The following is an 18131-nucleotide window of genomic DNA, read 5'->3' as shown; positions in this document are numbered from 1 at the left end:
TAACATTTTTATGGTTTATCTATTTATGTTTTGTTACTGTAAAAAATTATATAGTTTTTTAATCATTACTCGTTATCTTTGTAGATTTTTTGTAATATATTAATTGAAAAGTATTTCCTAATCATATAAGATCTACATGCCAAATTAATTAAAATTTTTACTTTACATAAATATTTTAAAATATTATATTTATTTTGCTATTCTTAGTTTAATTTGCATATATTATCTTAAATGGTTTAGGATTTCATAAATTATACTATTTTAAACATTATTCATTCAGATTTGGTTTCCTCTAATTTTTTCTAAAAATTAACATCTTTAGTGTTATCTTTAGATGTGGATTTATTCTTTTGCCATTTTAGATTTATGGTTTTATGGTTTTTCTATTTTTCTATTTTTAATTGGTGTAAAAATGTTATAATTTTGTAATCATTAGGCATTATCTTTTCAAATTTGTATTTCTTTATTACTTGAAAATTAACTTTCACTCACATAGGATATACGTAGAAAATAAATTTAATATTATTTTTCGTTTTCACTTTATAACAAACTTTTAACATATTTTATTTAGTTTGTTATTTCTTAGCTTTATTTAGTATCTATTTATCTTAAATAGTTTAGGATTTCTTAAATCATATTATAATCTTATTTAATCATTTATTTTTTTATTTTTTTAATACTATTAAATTTGTTAATTTAATATAAATATTTTATTCAAATAAATGACATGCACAAAATCACAATATCTTCAAGACTAATACTATATTGTTGTATTTCAAATTGTAGGTATCTACTATATTGCTCATACAACACATTTGACTACTTTAAAGGTCATTATCTAGGTACTTTATATCAATTGTCTTTCTTCAATAATATTTTCAGTTATTATTATAATAAATAAATTTCTTACATTGTACTATATTTCTATCTCATTATATAAAGATTTGAATTTTGAAGTTGATAGTTTACATGATATAAATTTCAATTATATTCATAGGTTAGATATACAATGGACTTGTGCTGCAATGAGAAAAACAATGTCATACAAATATCAGATGCAGAAGACACTATAAATGGACCACCTCCATCAAGTCCTATGATTTCCATAAGTTCAAATGGGTACATAGAAAAACCTATTGAAAATGTAATGAAAAACATGTGTGGCCATTTCACAGAGATGCTAAATGATATTGAGAACCTAGTAAAGCATATACATGATGTTGATGAGACAAATGTCAACATATCAACAGAAATGACATCCTTCATTAGAAAAATGGCTTGCAAAATAAGAAGCATTGAAATATTATGTGATGACTTCTTAAATTACTTGAAGAAGTGGATATTGTAATAGGGTTCTTTGTGTTCATGTAGTTACAAAAATCACAGCTAAATAAATTGTTCAACTCTCAAATTTTATGTGATGATTTCTTACATCACTTGAACAAGTAGATATTAACATCATGGCTTCTTTGAATTCACGTACTTGAAAAAATTGCCTATAAATAAATTGTTGATAATGTTTGTTGCATTAGATCAATGTAAATGTACTTTTATATTCTTATTCATTTTTTATGTATGATTATTAAACTTAATCAATTAAAAACTAAATGTGTCTCTCATAAGTAAGCATCTATTCTACAAATAGAAACACATATTGAAACAAATAGATGAGTTACTTAGTCATGAATTATATAGAAGTATATATTTAATCATATTTTTATCAACTGCATTAAAATATACTTTTTTTTCTTATTATATTTTGTCAATATTAGCTATGGGATGTCCAAAATGAAATTTTGAATCAGAAGACCAACATAGACTATATATAAGAGAATACCAAAGGGAGTATTGTAGAATAACAAATAGGCTCTCAAATAGAAGAGCATAAAAGAAAGCACAATCAAAGTTTTCATTTAAACCAAATTTCTCTTCCATGAAGGATGTAGATTGTTGACATTTGATTTCCACAATCCATTGATTATATTCTCACTGGATTATGGAAATCAAATGTCAACAATCTACACCCTTCAAGGAAGGGAAATTTGGTTTAAATGCAAAGAATGAATATAATCAATCGATTGTGGAAATTAAATGTCAACAGAGAATGATATGCTAAAAAAAAAAAAAATCCAAGTGTAAATTATTTTGAAGTTGAGAATAGTGAGGATACAAGTCTACAGAGAAATGATCATCAAATGACACTTGCACAAACCTCTAATTCTCAAGGTCAAGAAAGACAAGAGGATCATGTTGAAACAAATGAGACTATCCATCCTCACTTGAATGGAACCATTCAGTTCAATGATGAACATGAAAATTTAGTCTCAATAGATCATGTTCTAGAAACATGTCAACAAGGAAATTCACTATAGATGAATTTAGGTGTTCAGTGTAGTGTCCACAATGTACACAATTGTAATGGTTCGGTTCAATTTGATTTCAAAAGATTCCAAATGCAATTTAGATCTCAACTAGATAGTTTTAGAACCCCAAAGATGTGTTATGTTTGTCAAGAATCGTATATTGAAATCAAAGTATCCCAAATTTTTGAAGGTCCTATATGCAACAGATGTAGACAAGAAAGAGGAATTCATAGATTTTCATGTTCAAACAATATGGATCCTGAGCCACAAGTAGATATTTTATGAAAATTGACACAAGTAGAGGAAATGTTGATTGCATGTGTAAGCCCAATACTGCAAGTGACCCATGTAATAGGTGGTCAATATAAATACAAAGGTCACACCATAAGTTTTCCTTAGAATGTACAATAGGTTTCAAAAATATTGCCGCACATAATACAAAATTTGTCCATTATTATTGTTAGAAGAAGGAATCAGCATGACACATATTATAATTTCACTATCAATAGAGATCATGTTTATAAAGCACTAAAAAGAAAAATAGAGCATGACAAATTTTATTCAAATGTTATTATTGATGATAATGCTCTCAATGACCTACCATGGAATATAGATAAAAATGTATTTAGTAGATTAACTACAGTACAAATGGAATTTGACTCAGATACCATTGAAGTCACATATGTTGGTCCTTTATTGGAGATTGATGAAGGTAATACAATAGAGCACACTACATCAGTGGCTTCAAAACCACCAAATACCCAAAGAGAAATAAAATTAATTCAAATGCGGGTTAATAAACTTGATGCAAAAGTAACAGAATTGATTGATTGACTTGGTATTGGTCCTTCTCCTATCAATGAGTATGTAACATTAGGTTTACTAGACATGGCATTTCCTATAGTATTCCCTGATGGAAAATGTGATTGGTTAGAACCACGAATGAGGCATGTGCATCTACATGAATATGTCAAGCATTTATTATGGTATAGGGATCATAGGTTTGGAAAACATCCGTGATTTAGATATTTTATGATGAACATGATAATGACACACTGAGCACAAAATTCATCTACAGTGTTTGTGAAAAGAAATATCCAAGACATGCCCATTACTATGAATGAGCTACATGAGCATATGGAACTAATGCCACAATTTCATTTAGCTGATAAGTTGATGCAGTCTAGAACGATGTTAAGGGGAACATGGTCATATTTGACTAAATTTCATGTAGAATTGACATACATGCTTCATCAAATTGGCACTCCAACAATATTTTTCACCTTAAGTGTAGCAAATATGTAATGGCCTAATCTACATGCTCTTATGACCAGAACATGCCCAACCAATATGTGACAAGCTCTAAATTAGAGAAAACAAAATGTTATCAACTATCCTCATATAGTTGCACATTACATGAATTTAAGACATACAATATTCAGAAAAGAAATTCTAGAAAATGGAATGGATGTAAAATATTTTTGGTGTAGGTATGAATGGCAACATAGAGGTTCTCCACATGTGCATGGTTTTTATGGATCAATGGTGCTCACAATATGGACATTATTGATTGGTCAAATGAGAAGGAATGATGAATAGTTGAGCAATATTTTCATCACATTATTCATGCATGGAATCCAAAGAAGATTTGCATCAAAGAAATATACAGGTGTTTTCAATTTTTTTTTTGTAAAATATCTTGTTATTATACATATTGTTTCAAAACTATATTTATATAATGAACATATGTCAAATATGTTTATTTTCTTGTAGGCATTGCAAAATTTTGGTGAACATCTATGTCTCAAAAATACAACACAACTTACCAATGTGGATATTGATAATGACTATGAAAAAATACTAAACTGTGTTGAGTGTCACACAGTTTGTAGAGAGGGTGTATGTCTACGCAAAAAAAAAAGGAAAGATGGTTTGTAGGTAACTATTATAGTTATTAATATTTTTTATTGTAAAAAATATTATTTATTTAATGAAATAATTATTCATTCACCTTCTTATAATGTTTTTAGATATAATGTTCCTTGGCCATTGAATCTTACTAGATCGAAATTATGCAAAGACATAGGAATGGGGAAAAAAAAATTGAGCCAGCAAGAAATGATGATAGAGTTAGCTCACATAATCATCACATATTGCAATTTGGAGAGCAAATATAGATTGGCAACCTATTTTTTCCAAACATGTAGTCATTAAATACATAGCAAAGTATGCATCAAAAGTTGAGAAGAGCTCTAAAATATACCACCAGATGTTGATGCATTTTTCAAACATGGAAAACCCTGATGATTTAGCTACACATGCATATAGAAGGCTTCTAATAGAAACTGTGATAGAAAGGGACATTGGAGTTCAAGAAACATGTCACATGTTGTTAGAGCTTCAACTCATGGAGAGTAGTAGAAGATTTGTCAATCTAAATGTCTCACATGAAGTGCTCAAATCTATAACTTTGAATAATGAGGATAACAATGATGACAATACAAAATATTTCATTGATGGATATAAAGAAATGCCTCTTTCTATGGAAGGCATCACACTAATTGATGCAACAAAATCATGGATATAAAATTCTAAAAGAAAAAGAGAAAATAAATGGGAGCCAAGGGAAAAGGTAGTTATAGTTAGAGTTTTTCCAAGGTTTACATCCATTCATCTGCATGCTTGAAAAAAATGGATAGAATTCTATTTTATAGAGTTATTACTATACAAACCATTTCATGACATAGAAGGGGATATTGGTGTGGAGACTGGCTCAATAATAGAAATGTGGTAGTCATTCACTTATAATGCTTGGCATATACAAAAAGAAACAATTATAGAGGAAAATGAAAATAATAATGGTTTAGATATTGGAGAAGATGAAGTTGTTGCAAGTAATATTATAGAGAACGAATGGGAAATCATATCTAGACTTCATAATGGTCAAAATATGCAACTATCAGAAATAGATATGTTGGCAAGAAGAGACATTGATAACAATACAAATTGGTCTGTTGAATATCAATGTGAGGAGTGTACAATGGGAGCAATCGATTTCATAAAAAAATGAAAGAAAATGAATGTCTCATATATGATGATATTTCTCAATGCTTCAATTATATGACCCTTAGAAATAAACAACAAAAGGCAATGGATGTAGTTATGACACACTACCATACCAAAGAAGATAGAGGCCCATTGTTCATGATAATTAAAGGAACAATAGGTACAAGAAAGTCACATTTGATTGGGGCCATTCATGAAGCCCTTCAAAATGCATGTTTGTTGGGCCCTTCTTCCCTTCTTTTACTAGCACCAATAGGAGTTGCAACATTTAATATTGGAGTTTTCACTATTCATTCAAAGCTAAGAATACCAGTAAAAGATTTTTCATAGCTAGAAGGATCACGTCTTACAAGTTTCCAAGAGGAAATGAAACATATCAAATACATATTGATTGATGATATGAGCTTCATTGGTTAGACTATGTTGGAAAATGTAGATTCAAGATAAAGGCAAGCATTTCCACAAAGTTTAGACCAAAACTTTGCAAGTATATTTTTACTTCTATTAGTACACGTTATCATATTATGCCATATTTAGTATAATACATAAATATTAAAGACATTATTAAATCTACTTATTAGTTTTTTTATTTTAAATTTGTTTAGGTATATCTATGATTTTTGTTGGAGACTTGGGTCAATTGCCTCCAATGAGTGACAGACCTGCATATGATAACGAAAGACGAGAAAAATTATTGTGGGAGGAATTCAAAACTGCGGTAACTTTAGATAAGATTCTTAAACAAGAGGGGGAAGGCATTGAACAAAAAAGATTTTGTCAACTTCTAAAAAATCTTAGAGATGTTGATGCACAAATTGAAGACTGGAAATTACTTATGATGAGAACTCCTATCAATTTAAATGCTAACACAAATGAAGAGTTTCAAAATTGTGTCCATTTGTTCTCCAAAAATGACAAGGTTTATAACCATAACAAGATAATGTTACATTTATTGAAGCATCATGTTGCACGAAGTCTTGCAGCAAAGGTAGGGAGTTTGAATTCAATAGAAGATTATTCAAATGGAGAGCTTGACCTTGAATTATTAATCAGTAACAATTCAAGAGTGATGTTGACTACAAATCTTTGGGTAGAAGCAGGTCTTGTCAATGGAGCATTGGGGTATATTAGAAAGATTATCTACAGGCCAAAAAGTAAACCGCTAGAGCCACTAGCATATGTTTTGGTTGAATTTAATAATTACTCTGGGTTACCTTTTCAAGATGATCAACCAAATATAGTCCCAATAATACCAATACAAAGGGGTAGAACTCTTCAACTACCTTTAAGATTGGCATGGGCATTGACCATTCATAAATCACAAGGACTAACTCTCTCAAAAGCTACAATTGATATAGGTCCAAGAGAGAGAGAACAAGTTTGACATTTGTGGCAATATCTCGTGTGAAGTCTTTACAAAGTCTTAGAATAACACCACCATTCACATATGACTGTTATGAAAAAATGAAAAATGGCATAAAACTTTCCAAAAGAAAAGCTGAAGAAAATAGACTCAAATGTTTAGAAGAATATTGAGGTAATCATTTTATTTTTAAAATTACTTCAATTACAATATATTAGTACATTATATAATTTCAAAATATAATGACTTTAAAATGGTTGCATCCATATAAACTTGCATGTATATATAACTACACAAAATTGAAAAACTACAAATTATTTTATCCTATTGATGTTCAAATTTATAATCTTTTATTTTATTCTAACATTGATTTGATTTTGTTTGATTCTTAGGTAACACTTTTCTCTATGGATCTATCAGACAATGAATCTAAAATTGTTGATGCAAGTCCAAAAATCTCAGCCAACTCTACTCCATCTCATAAACACCTATTGATAAGTGCACAACATCAATTTTATAGTGTTGCTCTAAAATTCTTCAAGATATTGAAAACACTACATTATCCATTGATTACGTTGAAGAGCTGGAAATAATGAGGATGAAAGATGTTGCACACAAGGTTAAAGAGACATATACAAAGGTTTTTTCTTTCACAAGTTTTATGGAAGAAGTATATCATGATCGCTTGCATAATAAAGGTCATAATATTGTTCTAATCACTGAGGAATATGTAATGTATTTGCACCATTACAATGAGGTCCTCTTTATGTAATTTCCACTCTATTAGCACAACAATTTTAAATAAGAGTTATTTGAACAGTTTATAAACTCTTCGATTCTGATATAAACTACAAGGTTTGACCTATGTTTTGTTATTCTCTATAATTTACATGCTACTGGTTGTAGAACTTTTTCAACTATTTTGAATCGAATAATTAGTTTGTCTTAAACAAAAAGCTTTGTGTAATGGTTTAGATTGATGATTGTTACTTGTAATATCACAAACTTTTAAATAACAGTTATTTGAAACATTTATAAACTCCTAAATTGTATCAATACACTACATGGTTTGACATATTAAATTTGCTATGGTTTATAATTGATATGATACCATTTATACGACTATTCCAAATTTTTTATATCAAATAATTCATTAAAGAAAATATGTATTCATATGTATTTCTTTTTACCAATGTCCAAGAAATGACGAAAGATAAATTTTGCTTAATATACTTTTTTTTTAAAAATATGTATTTGTATTTAGTAATGACCAAAATATTGTCATAAATCTTATATATATAAATTATAGTTATCATACATGTATATTATGTGCATGGTTGCTACTAGCTTATTTATATTTATTTAGATAATGTCTATATTAAATATGTCAATCGATATCTTTTTGAATGGCCTATATTAAAATAAGATATCGATCGGCATATTTAATATAGATATTATCTGAATAAATATAAATAAGCTAGTTGAAGTTGAGGCATCTAACAGGAGAGAGGGAACATCGAACAGTAGAGATGAAATCGACCACCCTCACTGTCATATCTATAAATCAACGCCCAAAATATTTGGAAAGATAGAATATGAATATAGGTAGGAATATACCCCTCCTAAAGACAGCCTTCATTAATATGGCGCGGGAATATACCCCTCCTTTGATAAACCCGGGGTCAATTTACTTCGTATTTAATTTCTTCAATTTATTAGCCGCGAGAGAAACAAACGGTGGGTAGCAGATTTTTTTTAAAATGATAACGAATCCATGAATACGGTCGTTTGCTTTCCTCTCAAGATATACGCCAAATATTAATTTGTTTATGTGGCTGAGATTGAAATGCACTGTGATTAGAATAAATAGAGTGGATTTAAATGTCAATTGAAACTCCTATGTTTGAAGTTTGGTAGATTAACATGAGAACTCCGGTGGTAATCAGACGGACTGTGCAGGTTCCGACAGTGCCCGAAATTGAAGAAAATCAAGTGGAAGAAGAATCTATTCATTCTCCTCTTGTTGCTGCTGAGAAATTAGTTTATGTTGCCGTTGGAAAAGACTTGTTTGAGAGCGCCTACGCTCTCAAATGGGCGCTTCAAAGTTTGGATAAAAGGGAAGAAGTGTTAATAATTCTTCTTCATATTCGTCCTACACTTCGCTACTTTCCATCGCCAAGTAAGAATTTCTATGGTCGAATTCAGTTTCGATGCACATATCAAAAATCTAATATTTAGTGTTTTCTGGGGAGAAATTTGACGTTTCTGTGATTTCAGTGGGGAGGATTCCTCTGAACCAAGTAAGCAAGGATGTTTTGAAAGCTTACGAGAAGGGTGAAAAGCAAAAGCTGGACGGTTGGATGAATCAATATTTGGATATGTGTTCCAGAGCAGAGGTATGATTACTATCTGGTTTGGTAGATAAAGGGAGCTTTGCGGAAAATTTGATCTCTCAGTGTCTAAATTCAAGCAATTTGCCATAGGTCAAAGCTGATCGTTTAGTTCTTGAGAAGGAGGAGATTTCCAAAGGGATTGTTGAAGTCATTTCAGAGCGAGGTATCACGAAACTTGTCATGGGAACATCTACAGCCGGCGGCGCCATTTCAAAGTAGGAACAATAATTCTGTGTGTTCTATTACAAAACATAACCACACCATTGAAATCGCATAAAATAACCCATCTTTCCAAATTTTGTACAGGAAAATGAAGATGCAACAGTCGGGGAAAGCGTATTATGTTCAAAAGCACGCGGGAGAGTCGTGCGACGTTTCTGTTGTTTGCAAGGGAAAGCTCGTACTGCTCAGTGAAGGATCTCCTGGTCAGTAGATAAACAATTTCATATTTGCAAAGTAAATCTTTGTTTTGTAGAACAGTTGAATCCAAAAGACAGTTTGATTTGAAAAAATAAAATGCAATTTCAATTCAGAAAGCAATCTTATATAAGAATTTAATGTCTACGAATCGGTATTTGTTTTCAATCTAAAATTTGCATTCTCTGTTTTTTGTTTGTGTGAATTTGTATAGCTCGGAAATCAAAGAGCGGCAGAAGTCCTCTGCCCGATTGGCTGAGGAAACGAACCGAAGATTCCGTTGTTAAACCTTCTCCAAACGATTTTAACCGATCGATTTCATCGCCTGCACACTTCAGACCAGATCTGAACAACGGTGATCAAACACCGTCAAATTTGCAGCGAGATTCTGTGGCTCCCGTGACCGAGAAAGTGGACGATCTGGAAATAACAGCTGCAATTGATGAATTTTGCTCGGAATTGGAAGCGCCATACAGGTCACAAATGAATGTAGATCAAGCTTACGATGTGGAGCATGGGCCAACAGAATCTCATGTAAATCCTCTCGACCAAACAATCGTTTCTAATCAATATATTTCTTTGCTTCAAGCTTAATAAATAAATTTCTTCTCATCGAGCCATAAATAAATGGAAGCCACAACTAAAGATTTTTCATGTCTTCTCGGAAAGCTAATCTACGGCATTGGAAACATGTAAACGAGTTCAAAAGATCTATGTGTGTGATATTTAGGATAAGGAACTAAAACTAACTTGAAATTTAAAGCAGGAAGTGAATTATACAGATGCTGAAGTCGTGAAACTTCGGCTTACAGAGGCATTGCAAGCGGTCGTGAATGTGAATAAGGAACTGCAAAATGATATCCTGAGGCGTAAGAAAGCAGAGGCCGCTGCATTGACATCAATTCACAAGGTATAAAGCACTTTCCTTATTTCCATATGCAACTTCTTGTTGCTCCAGTAAATTCTCCTAATGTTTTGTGCATCTTCAGTGCAAAGATATTGAAACCGCCTTCAAAGTAATGGCCAACGAGAAAGAGGATGCCATCTCGCGTATAAAGCTTACCGAACAGAGATGCAAAGACCTTACAAGGCGACGGAACGAGGTCGAGGAAGAAGTTCAGGAAATGGTGGAGAAACTGACATCACTCGCAGCAAAAGTGAACGAATGCACCCGTGAAAGACAGGAAGCCATTAATGAGGTCGAAGCAACAAGGCGAAAGCTTGCGGCCGTCGAAGAACAAAACTTGCGAATTCTCCAGCAAAAGGACGCCGAAATTCAACATCTTCAGAGTTGCTTGCTTAGAATGCCGCCAGGCGATGCCTCAGTATCCTCGTCGTCCTCTAATATTCTTGAATTCCGCGAATACACTTTCGAGGAAATAAAAATAGCAACCTGCAATTTCTCCAACGATTTTAAACTCGGAGAAGGCGGTTATGGGTATGTCTACAAAGGCGTAATCAAACAAACAGCCGTTGCAGTCAAAATCCTAAGGGAGAACGGTTTGCAGGGTCGGAAGTAATTTCAAAGTGAGGTATGAACAGTAAATTTTTTCCAAAGCGACACAAAATTTTAAATTATCTTCTTTTCTGGCAGATTTTTCCAAAAAAAACCTTTCACCTTTCTTACAGAAACTCTATGAATTTCTCTTGTTCAGATCGGTATTTTCAATCACATTCATCATCCGCATTTGGTACGAATTCTTGGAGCTTGTTCCGAGCGAGGTTGTATAGTATATGAATATATGTCGAACGGATGCCTTGAAGATCACCTGAGCTACAAAGGCACCTCTCCGCCTCTTCCCTGGTACGCCAGATTTCGCATCGCCGCCGAAGTATGCTCAGCTTTGCAGTATTTGCACAGTTTTATGCCGGATCCAATCGTCCACCACGATCTGAAACCCCAAAATATACTCCTCGATGAGAATTGTGTGAGTAAAATAAGCGACTTCGGCCTATCTCGTCTTCTGTCAAAGGATCGAAACTCAGAGTCAGAGCCAAAAGGCACATTTTCGTATATGGATCCGCAATACCTCACAGACGGCGAGTACTCTACAAAATCTGACGTTTACAGCGTCGGAATTGTCATTCTCCAGCTTCTAACCGGAAAGCATGCCCTAGGACTCGTCAAAGATGTGGAAAGGGCGTTACAAACTTCAAACTTTCACAAAATTTTGGATCCTTCAGCTGGAGATTGGCCGTTTGTGCATGCTACTCAACTGGCTTATCTTGCCTTAAATTGCACCCATCCGGAAAGAAAGAAGAGGCCCGATCTTCAACCGACTGTGATGAAAATGCTGAACCAGATCCGCAACATGTTGCCTGAAACAAAACTTGGCAGACCGATTGAATGTGGGCAAAAGTTGGGGAAGGAAACTGAGGAAATACATGTTCCCAGCTTCTTTTTCTGTCCAATCTTCAAGGCAAGGATCATTTCTTCCACTCTTACACCATTACTTGGTGTTTCAAATTATATTTGTTATAATCTGATTCTGTTACTTCATATTTCCCCAACTCCATTACGTTTTCGTTGTTATTAAAAAATGAGGGTTTTGACTTGAGACAAAATTGTTCCTATTTGCAGGAGATTATGCAGGATCCTTACATTGCTGCAGACGGCTTTACATACGAGAAAGAGGCGATCCAACGATGGTTTGATTGTGGACGTGACACATCTCCCATGACAAATGAAAAGCTTACGAGTAAGAATCTCATCCCAAACTTTTCTCTGAGATCCGGCATTCGACAGTGGCATGCAAGAGGCGATCTCTTGAAGATCTATGAGATACAAACATGATTTTGCTGAGTCCATATGTAAAATGTTAATATGTATGTAAGTATATGTTAATGGTTATTGTATGGCAATTTTTAACAGTTTTATAGTATTTAAAAATGTAGCGAGTGAATCTAATTCAGGAGAGCTGTACAATTTTGTATGGCACCAATGATTTTGAATGTATTATAATTGATTATCAATATTTTTTAAAAATATCTTTAAGCTAACAGTTTCAATATAAAAACAAAATCTATTTTATTATATCATTATTTAAAATAAGAAAATGTATTACTATTTTTTTTTTTGATGAATAGTCCTTTTCAATTAATAAAAATATTTTAAGAATACAATTCACAAAAAAGGAGCCAGGGGATACAAGATCTCCCCGCAAAAGAGTTCACACAGCTGAAGCGAGACTTAATAACATGGCCTCAGCTGGAAACAACAACTATTTATTAAAAAAAACATAAAAAAGCAACCTCAAGCGACCACAGCAGTGCCAGCCGAGGGAGGAGGATCATCTTTTTTAGGAAAACCCCATGCATTAGTGGGATTGTGGGGTGGGCTAGGAATAGTCTAGCTATCATCAGTAGTAGCAGGATTAGTGGCAGTCTCTGCATCTTTAACCTCGGGCCGCAAAGGAGAAATCACCAAGGCCAAGCGAGGATACTTTCCAAACTGCACCCGCCAAGGAGCAAGAGGAGGAGCCGGGGACAAGCCAAAACCACTACAAGGTGAGGAAGCAGAGCGGTGCCTCCATCCGCCATCACCACCACTGGGAGAGCAGTGGCAAGAAGCCTGGGAGCGCGGCATGTGCAAGTGGCGGCCTGAGGATTGGCACCGAGAACGACGGCCACAAGGTGTCGAGACATCAGTCGAAGCATTAGGAGGCACTCTGGAAAAAGTGCAAGGAGCATTGCCCTAGTGATTTAACAACTCTTGCAAGTGAGCAACTTCTAGGGCAACTTTATTAGCTTGCACCTGGATCTGCATAATAACTGTCATGTCCCCTATTCAAATAATAAAAAAAAAAAAAAAACTTTGCTAAGGTAGGCAGGCTCCAAAAAGGTGAAGTCGAAAAAAAGGGGCTAATCTTTGGAAACTAATGGACTAATAAATAAAAATTATTATTAAATTATATTTTATTAACCCCTCTTGGACGTGAGTTAGGGTTATGCTCTCTTTAAAAGGGGTTTGGAGGCATTTTGGACTAATTCCAGAACTTGATTTTTGCTAATTTTCTTGTTGTTCTTCAGAGGCTGCCAAACCTGTGGAGAAGGAGACCCAAAAATAAGAGTTTGCAGGTTTCTAGGAAGGCTAAGGACGGGAGTTTTAAGCCATTCCATGTGCATGCTCATACAGAGTTTTCCTTTGTGTTGAATAGTGCCGATTTGTGACTTTTCGGGGTTGTTTTTGGTTTGAGTTTGGTGTTTTCAATTGAGTGTTTCATATCAGTTTGGGTTGCTGCTGTATTTCAGACTTTAAGATGTTAAAATAGAGCTGAATATATGTATTGGGTCGTGACTAAACTTCTGAGATAGTTTATGAGTGTTTTTTGTGGTGTTTCTGGGCATTGTGTGTTAATTTCGGGAGCCCGATTGAGCATAGTTTTATTAAAGGCTATACAAATCTGGAAATGTCATTTTGTAGGCTGTTATGCTGCTGAAATTTCTGTAAAAATGTCCATTCTCAGATTTATTAGTAATTTGTGAAGTTGTGAAGTTTTTTGGCACTAATTTGGGCATACCCGATTTGGGTTTTATTGGGAAATTGGTTGATCTTTGTAATATTGGTTGTTTGGTTTTAAAGATCTGATTTGAGGCTGGAAATACCATGTAAAATCAGTAAAGGGATATTCCAGTGGTATCAGAGACCTGATCTTGCCAGCCTGAGGGTTTGTAGAAGTTGCATGTCAGTTTTAATAACTACCCAGATCTTGCATGTCAGTTTTGACAACTACCCAGATCTTGCATGTCATATTTTATGATTGCATGTTGCTTCTAATTAGTTGCATGTCAAAATTTATGATCGCATGCAACTAAGTGAAAGAGAAAAAAGATATTTGCAGCGAGAAAAGAATAAAGAAATTTTGATCAAACCCCTAGTTGAAAGAAAAAGTACAAAATTCAAGGAAGAAAAAAGTATGGCTGATCCAGATGAGATGAAAAAGAAATTCTTCCAAGACATCCAAAATACTCAGAAGCAAACAGTGGATGGTTTGGTGGAAACTAGAGAGGCTTTGCGAATATTGACAGAAAAATTACAAGGAGTTGCATCTATTAATGAGAAAGGGAGCACTTCAGAGGAGCCAAGAAATGGGAGATCCACACCATCTAAATCAACCAAAACTATTTTCTTGCCTGCAGATGAGCCACCAGTACCAGATCCAACCATTAATCCAGTGGAAGAGGTTACAGGTAACTTGATTACATTAAGAGCTACTTATAATGGCTTAAATGATGACTTTCGTAGTTCAGTTCCTTTTAGAGAATATGTGGATATAATGAACACTTTGATGCCCAAGAAAGAGAACAGGAGGGAGCATGACACAAGTGGAAGAGAGCTCAAAAATAAAATAAGCAAGTTTACAGCACCTACTTTTGATGGAACAAATAAAATTTCAGCTAGAGCATGGCTACAAAAATTACAAACTTCCTTCACACTTAACCCCATGAAAGAGAGTGATGTTGTTCAATTTGCAAGTCTACACTTGGAAGAAGCAGCCTATGATTGGTGGTATCATGGAATGACTACTCAAGGTCATGATCAGGTAACTACATTTGAAGATTTCAGTCAAAGAGTGATAGATAGATTTGACCTCAAGGATGATGAAGAGTACTTTAAAGAATTGTCAAAGTTGAAGCAAACCAAATCAGTTAATGAGTATATAGAAGAATTTCAAAAAGTGGCTGTTATGGTATCTGATATGAGTGAAAAGAGGATTGTTTATCTTTTTCTTGATGGTTTAGAAGATTCTGTTAAGGGTTTGGTTAAGGCTTTCTCACCCTCAACCTTACAGGAAGCTATCAAAAGAAGCTTGCAACTTGAAACTTGCGTGCCTATGAAATCAATCACTAATCAAAAACCCCCAAATCTTTGGCAACATAAGGGAAATTTTCAGAAAAAGACTTTCCCAACACTACCACCAAAAGATGTGACAAATGTGGCAAAAAAGAAGGTAGATGAAGAGACTAGGAGTGAATTACGAAAGAAAAAGCTTTGTTTTACTTGTAGAGAACCATGGGTTCCAGGACACAGATGTTTGGGGAAAGGTCAAGTGCACTATATTGAAGTTGCTTCAGAATCTGATTCAGATGAGCATGAGGAATTTCATGATACTAAGGAGGAGGTAGAAGAAGAGAAAGGAAAAGAAATAAGCAAGGATGGCACTTTAGCAGCATTGTCAGGAGTCCCAGGATACCATCCCTTCTGAATTCGAGGGGTACTAGCAGGGCAAAGGTTGACCATTCTTCTTGATAGTGGGGCAACTCACAATTTTATTGATGAGGGATTTGTCATGAAAAGAGGGCTTAAAGAAAAAGATTTTGAGGGATTCAATGTTACTGTAGCTGATGGATTCACTATGCCTTGCACACGGGTGGTGAAACAACTCAAGATGACCTCAGGAGATTATGAGTTATGTGATGACTTCTATGTGGTTGGTATTGGGGAGACAGATCTTGTATTGGGTGTTCAATGGTTGCACTCTATCGGAGGCTATTACATGAACCATCAAACTATGGAGTTTAAATTTCATTCCAATGGGAAAGAAGTCATATTGAGAGGGTTATCGAATGGAACACCTAAGGCGGTCTCTGCAAAGAGGATGGAGAGGACTTTTCGAAGAGGACAAGTAACATGGGCAGCAGGAGTCATAATCCAACCAACAAGCTCTCCAAAGAATCAAGGTAATTTCCATTTTGAAATTCAAAATATTCTTGATAAGCATAGTATAGTTTTCAATGATTTGCCTCCAGGATTACCACTAGATAGAGGTTTTGAGCATGTTATAGAGTTAGAATAGGGTGCCAAACCAGTTATAACAACCCCATACCGCCATCCAAGAGGTTATAAGGAAGAAATTGAAAAAACTATTAAAGAACTCCTGGACATGGGATTCATAAGGCCTAGCTCTAGTCCATTTGCATCATCTGTGGTACTTGTCAAGAAAAAGGATGGTACAATGAGAATGTGTATAGACTACAGGGCTCTAAACAAGAAGACCATAAAAAATAGGTATCCTATACCACGCATAGATGAACTCATTGATGAGTTATATGGTGCTATATACTTCTCAAAAATTGACTTAAGATCAGGCTACCATCAAATCCGGATGAGGAGTGAAGATGTAGAAAATACTGCTTTCAGATGTCACTATGGGCACTTTGAATTTCTTGTTATGCCATTCGGACTCACTAATGCACCTGCAACATTCCAATCTTGTATGAATAAGGTATTCAGTTAGCATCTTCAAAAATTTGTTTTGATATTTTTCGATGATATCTTGATATACAGTAAAACATGGGAAGAGCATCTAAAGCACATAGACACTGTTTTGGGAATCTTGGAGCAGTAATCCTTCTATGCTAAGCTATCTAAATGTGAGTTTGGTTTGACAGAGATCCTATATTTGGGACATATTATAAGCTCTAAAGGAGTATAGGTTGATCAACAAAAAATCCAGACAATTTTGGATTGGCCTCCACCCACTAATCTTACACATTTGAGAGGTTTCTTTGGGTTGTGTAGCTACTATAGGAGATTTACCAAGGGATTTTCTTAGCTTGCTGCCCCCTTGACTGATTTGACAAAGAAATGAGCTTTTGTTTGGACAGAAGAGGCACAAAAAACATTTGATAAGCTTAAGGAGGTAATGAGTTCATGCCCTGTGCTTGCAATTCCAGATTTCTCTTTACCTTTTGTTGTTGAATGTGATGCTTCTGGAGAAGGTATAGGGGCTGTCCTAACTCAAAGGGGACATCCAATAGAATTTGAGAGTAGAAAATTAAATCAATCAGAGAAAGGTTACTCCATCTATGATAAGGAAATGTTGGCAATCATGCATGCACTTCATAAGTTTAGACAATATTTGGTATGTGGGAGATTCATTGTAAAGACAGACCATAATAGCCTCAGGTTCTTCTTGAACCAAAGGGATTTGAATGATTGTCAACAAAAATGGGTAAGAAAATTGCAAGCTTATGATTTTGATATTGAATACATGAAAGGGAAGAATAATGTGGTTGCTGATGCTCTCTCAAGAAAGCCCACTTTGTGTTCCTTATCATATATCTCTGCTGATTGGAAAGTCTCCATAATTTTAGAGTATGCTAAAGATTCATTTGCCACCAAGATTTTGGATAAGTTAGTGGATGATAACAGGTACAAGGTTGTTGATGAATTGATTTATTACAAGAACAGGATCTTCTTAGTGCCAGGGTCAAAAACTAAGGAGAGGATATTGAGGGCCTTTCAAGACACACCTTTGGCTAGTCATCAGGGATACTTCAAGACATACAGGCAAATTCGAGAGCGGTTTTCATGGAAGGGTATGAAGGAGGATGTCCTTAAACACATTAAGGAATGTATGGTATGCCAACAAAGCTAGAGTGAGCAAAATTTTCCTGCAAGGTTGTTGCAGCCACTTCCTATTCCCGAACAAAAATGGAAAAGTATTTCCATGGATTTCATCACTGGGTTGCCCAAGGTTCAAGGTAAGGATTGCATATATGTGGTGGTAGATAGACTAACTAAGT

The 18131-nt window shown here is 34.3% G+C and overlaps 1 protein-coding gene and 1 pseudogene across 2 annotated transcripts in view; both read left to right on the top strand.

The window, feature by feature from the left end:
• The first annotated feature begins 8683 nt into the window (after positions 1 to 8683).
• Positions 8684 to 12407, top strand: LOC149564247 (U-box domain-containing protein 33-like; annotated as a pseudogene). The gene is made up of 9 exons (XR_016364284.1): positions 8684 to 8971; positions 9070 to 9188; positions 9276 to 9400; positions 9492 to 9610; positions 9817 to 10136; positions 10369 to 10512; positions 10592 to 11134; positions 11258 to 12022; positions 12184 to 12407. The product of XR_016364284.1 is annotated as a U-box domain-containing protein 33-like (transcript).
• Positions 12408 to 13186: 779 nt separating this feature from the next.
• The window catches only part of LOC149564246 (U-box domain-containing protein 57-like), a 45179-nt gene continuing 40234 nt past the window's right edge, over positions 13187 to 18131 (top strand). Inside the window, 1 exon segment of the mRNA XM_089828318.1 lies at positions 13187 to 13299. Coding sequence (XP_089684444.1) covers positions 13187 to 13299 — 113 coding nt within the window.

Source organism: Cupressus sempervirens, chromosome 4 (assembly GCF_028749045.1).
Source record: "Cupressus sempervirens isolate cs-2001-9-10 chromosome 4, ASM2874904v1, whole genome shotgun sequence".
Taxonomy (NCBI): Eukaryota; Viridiplantae; Streptophyta; class Pinopsida; order Cupressales; family Cupressaceae; genus Cupressus; species Cupressus sempervirens.
This window is presented reverse-complemented; position numbering and strand designations above follow the sequence as displayed.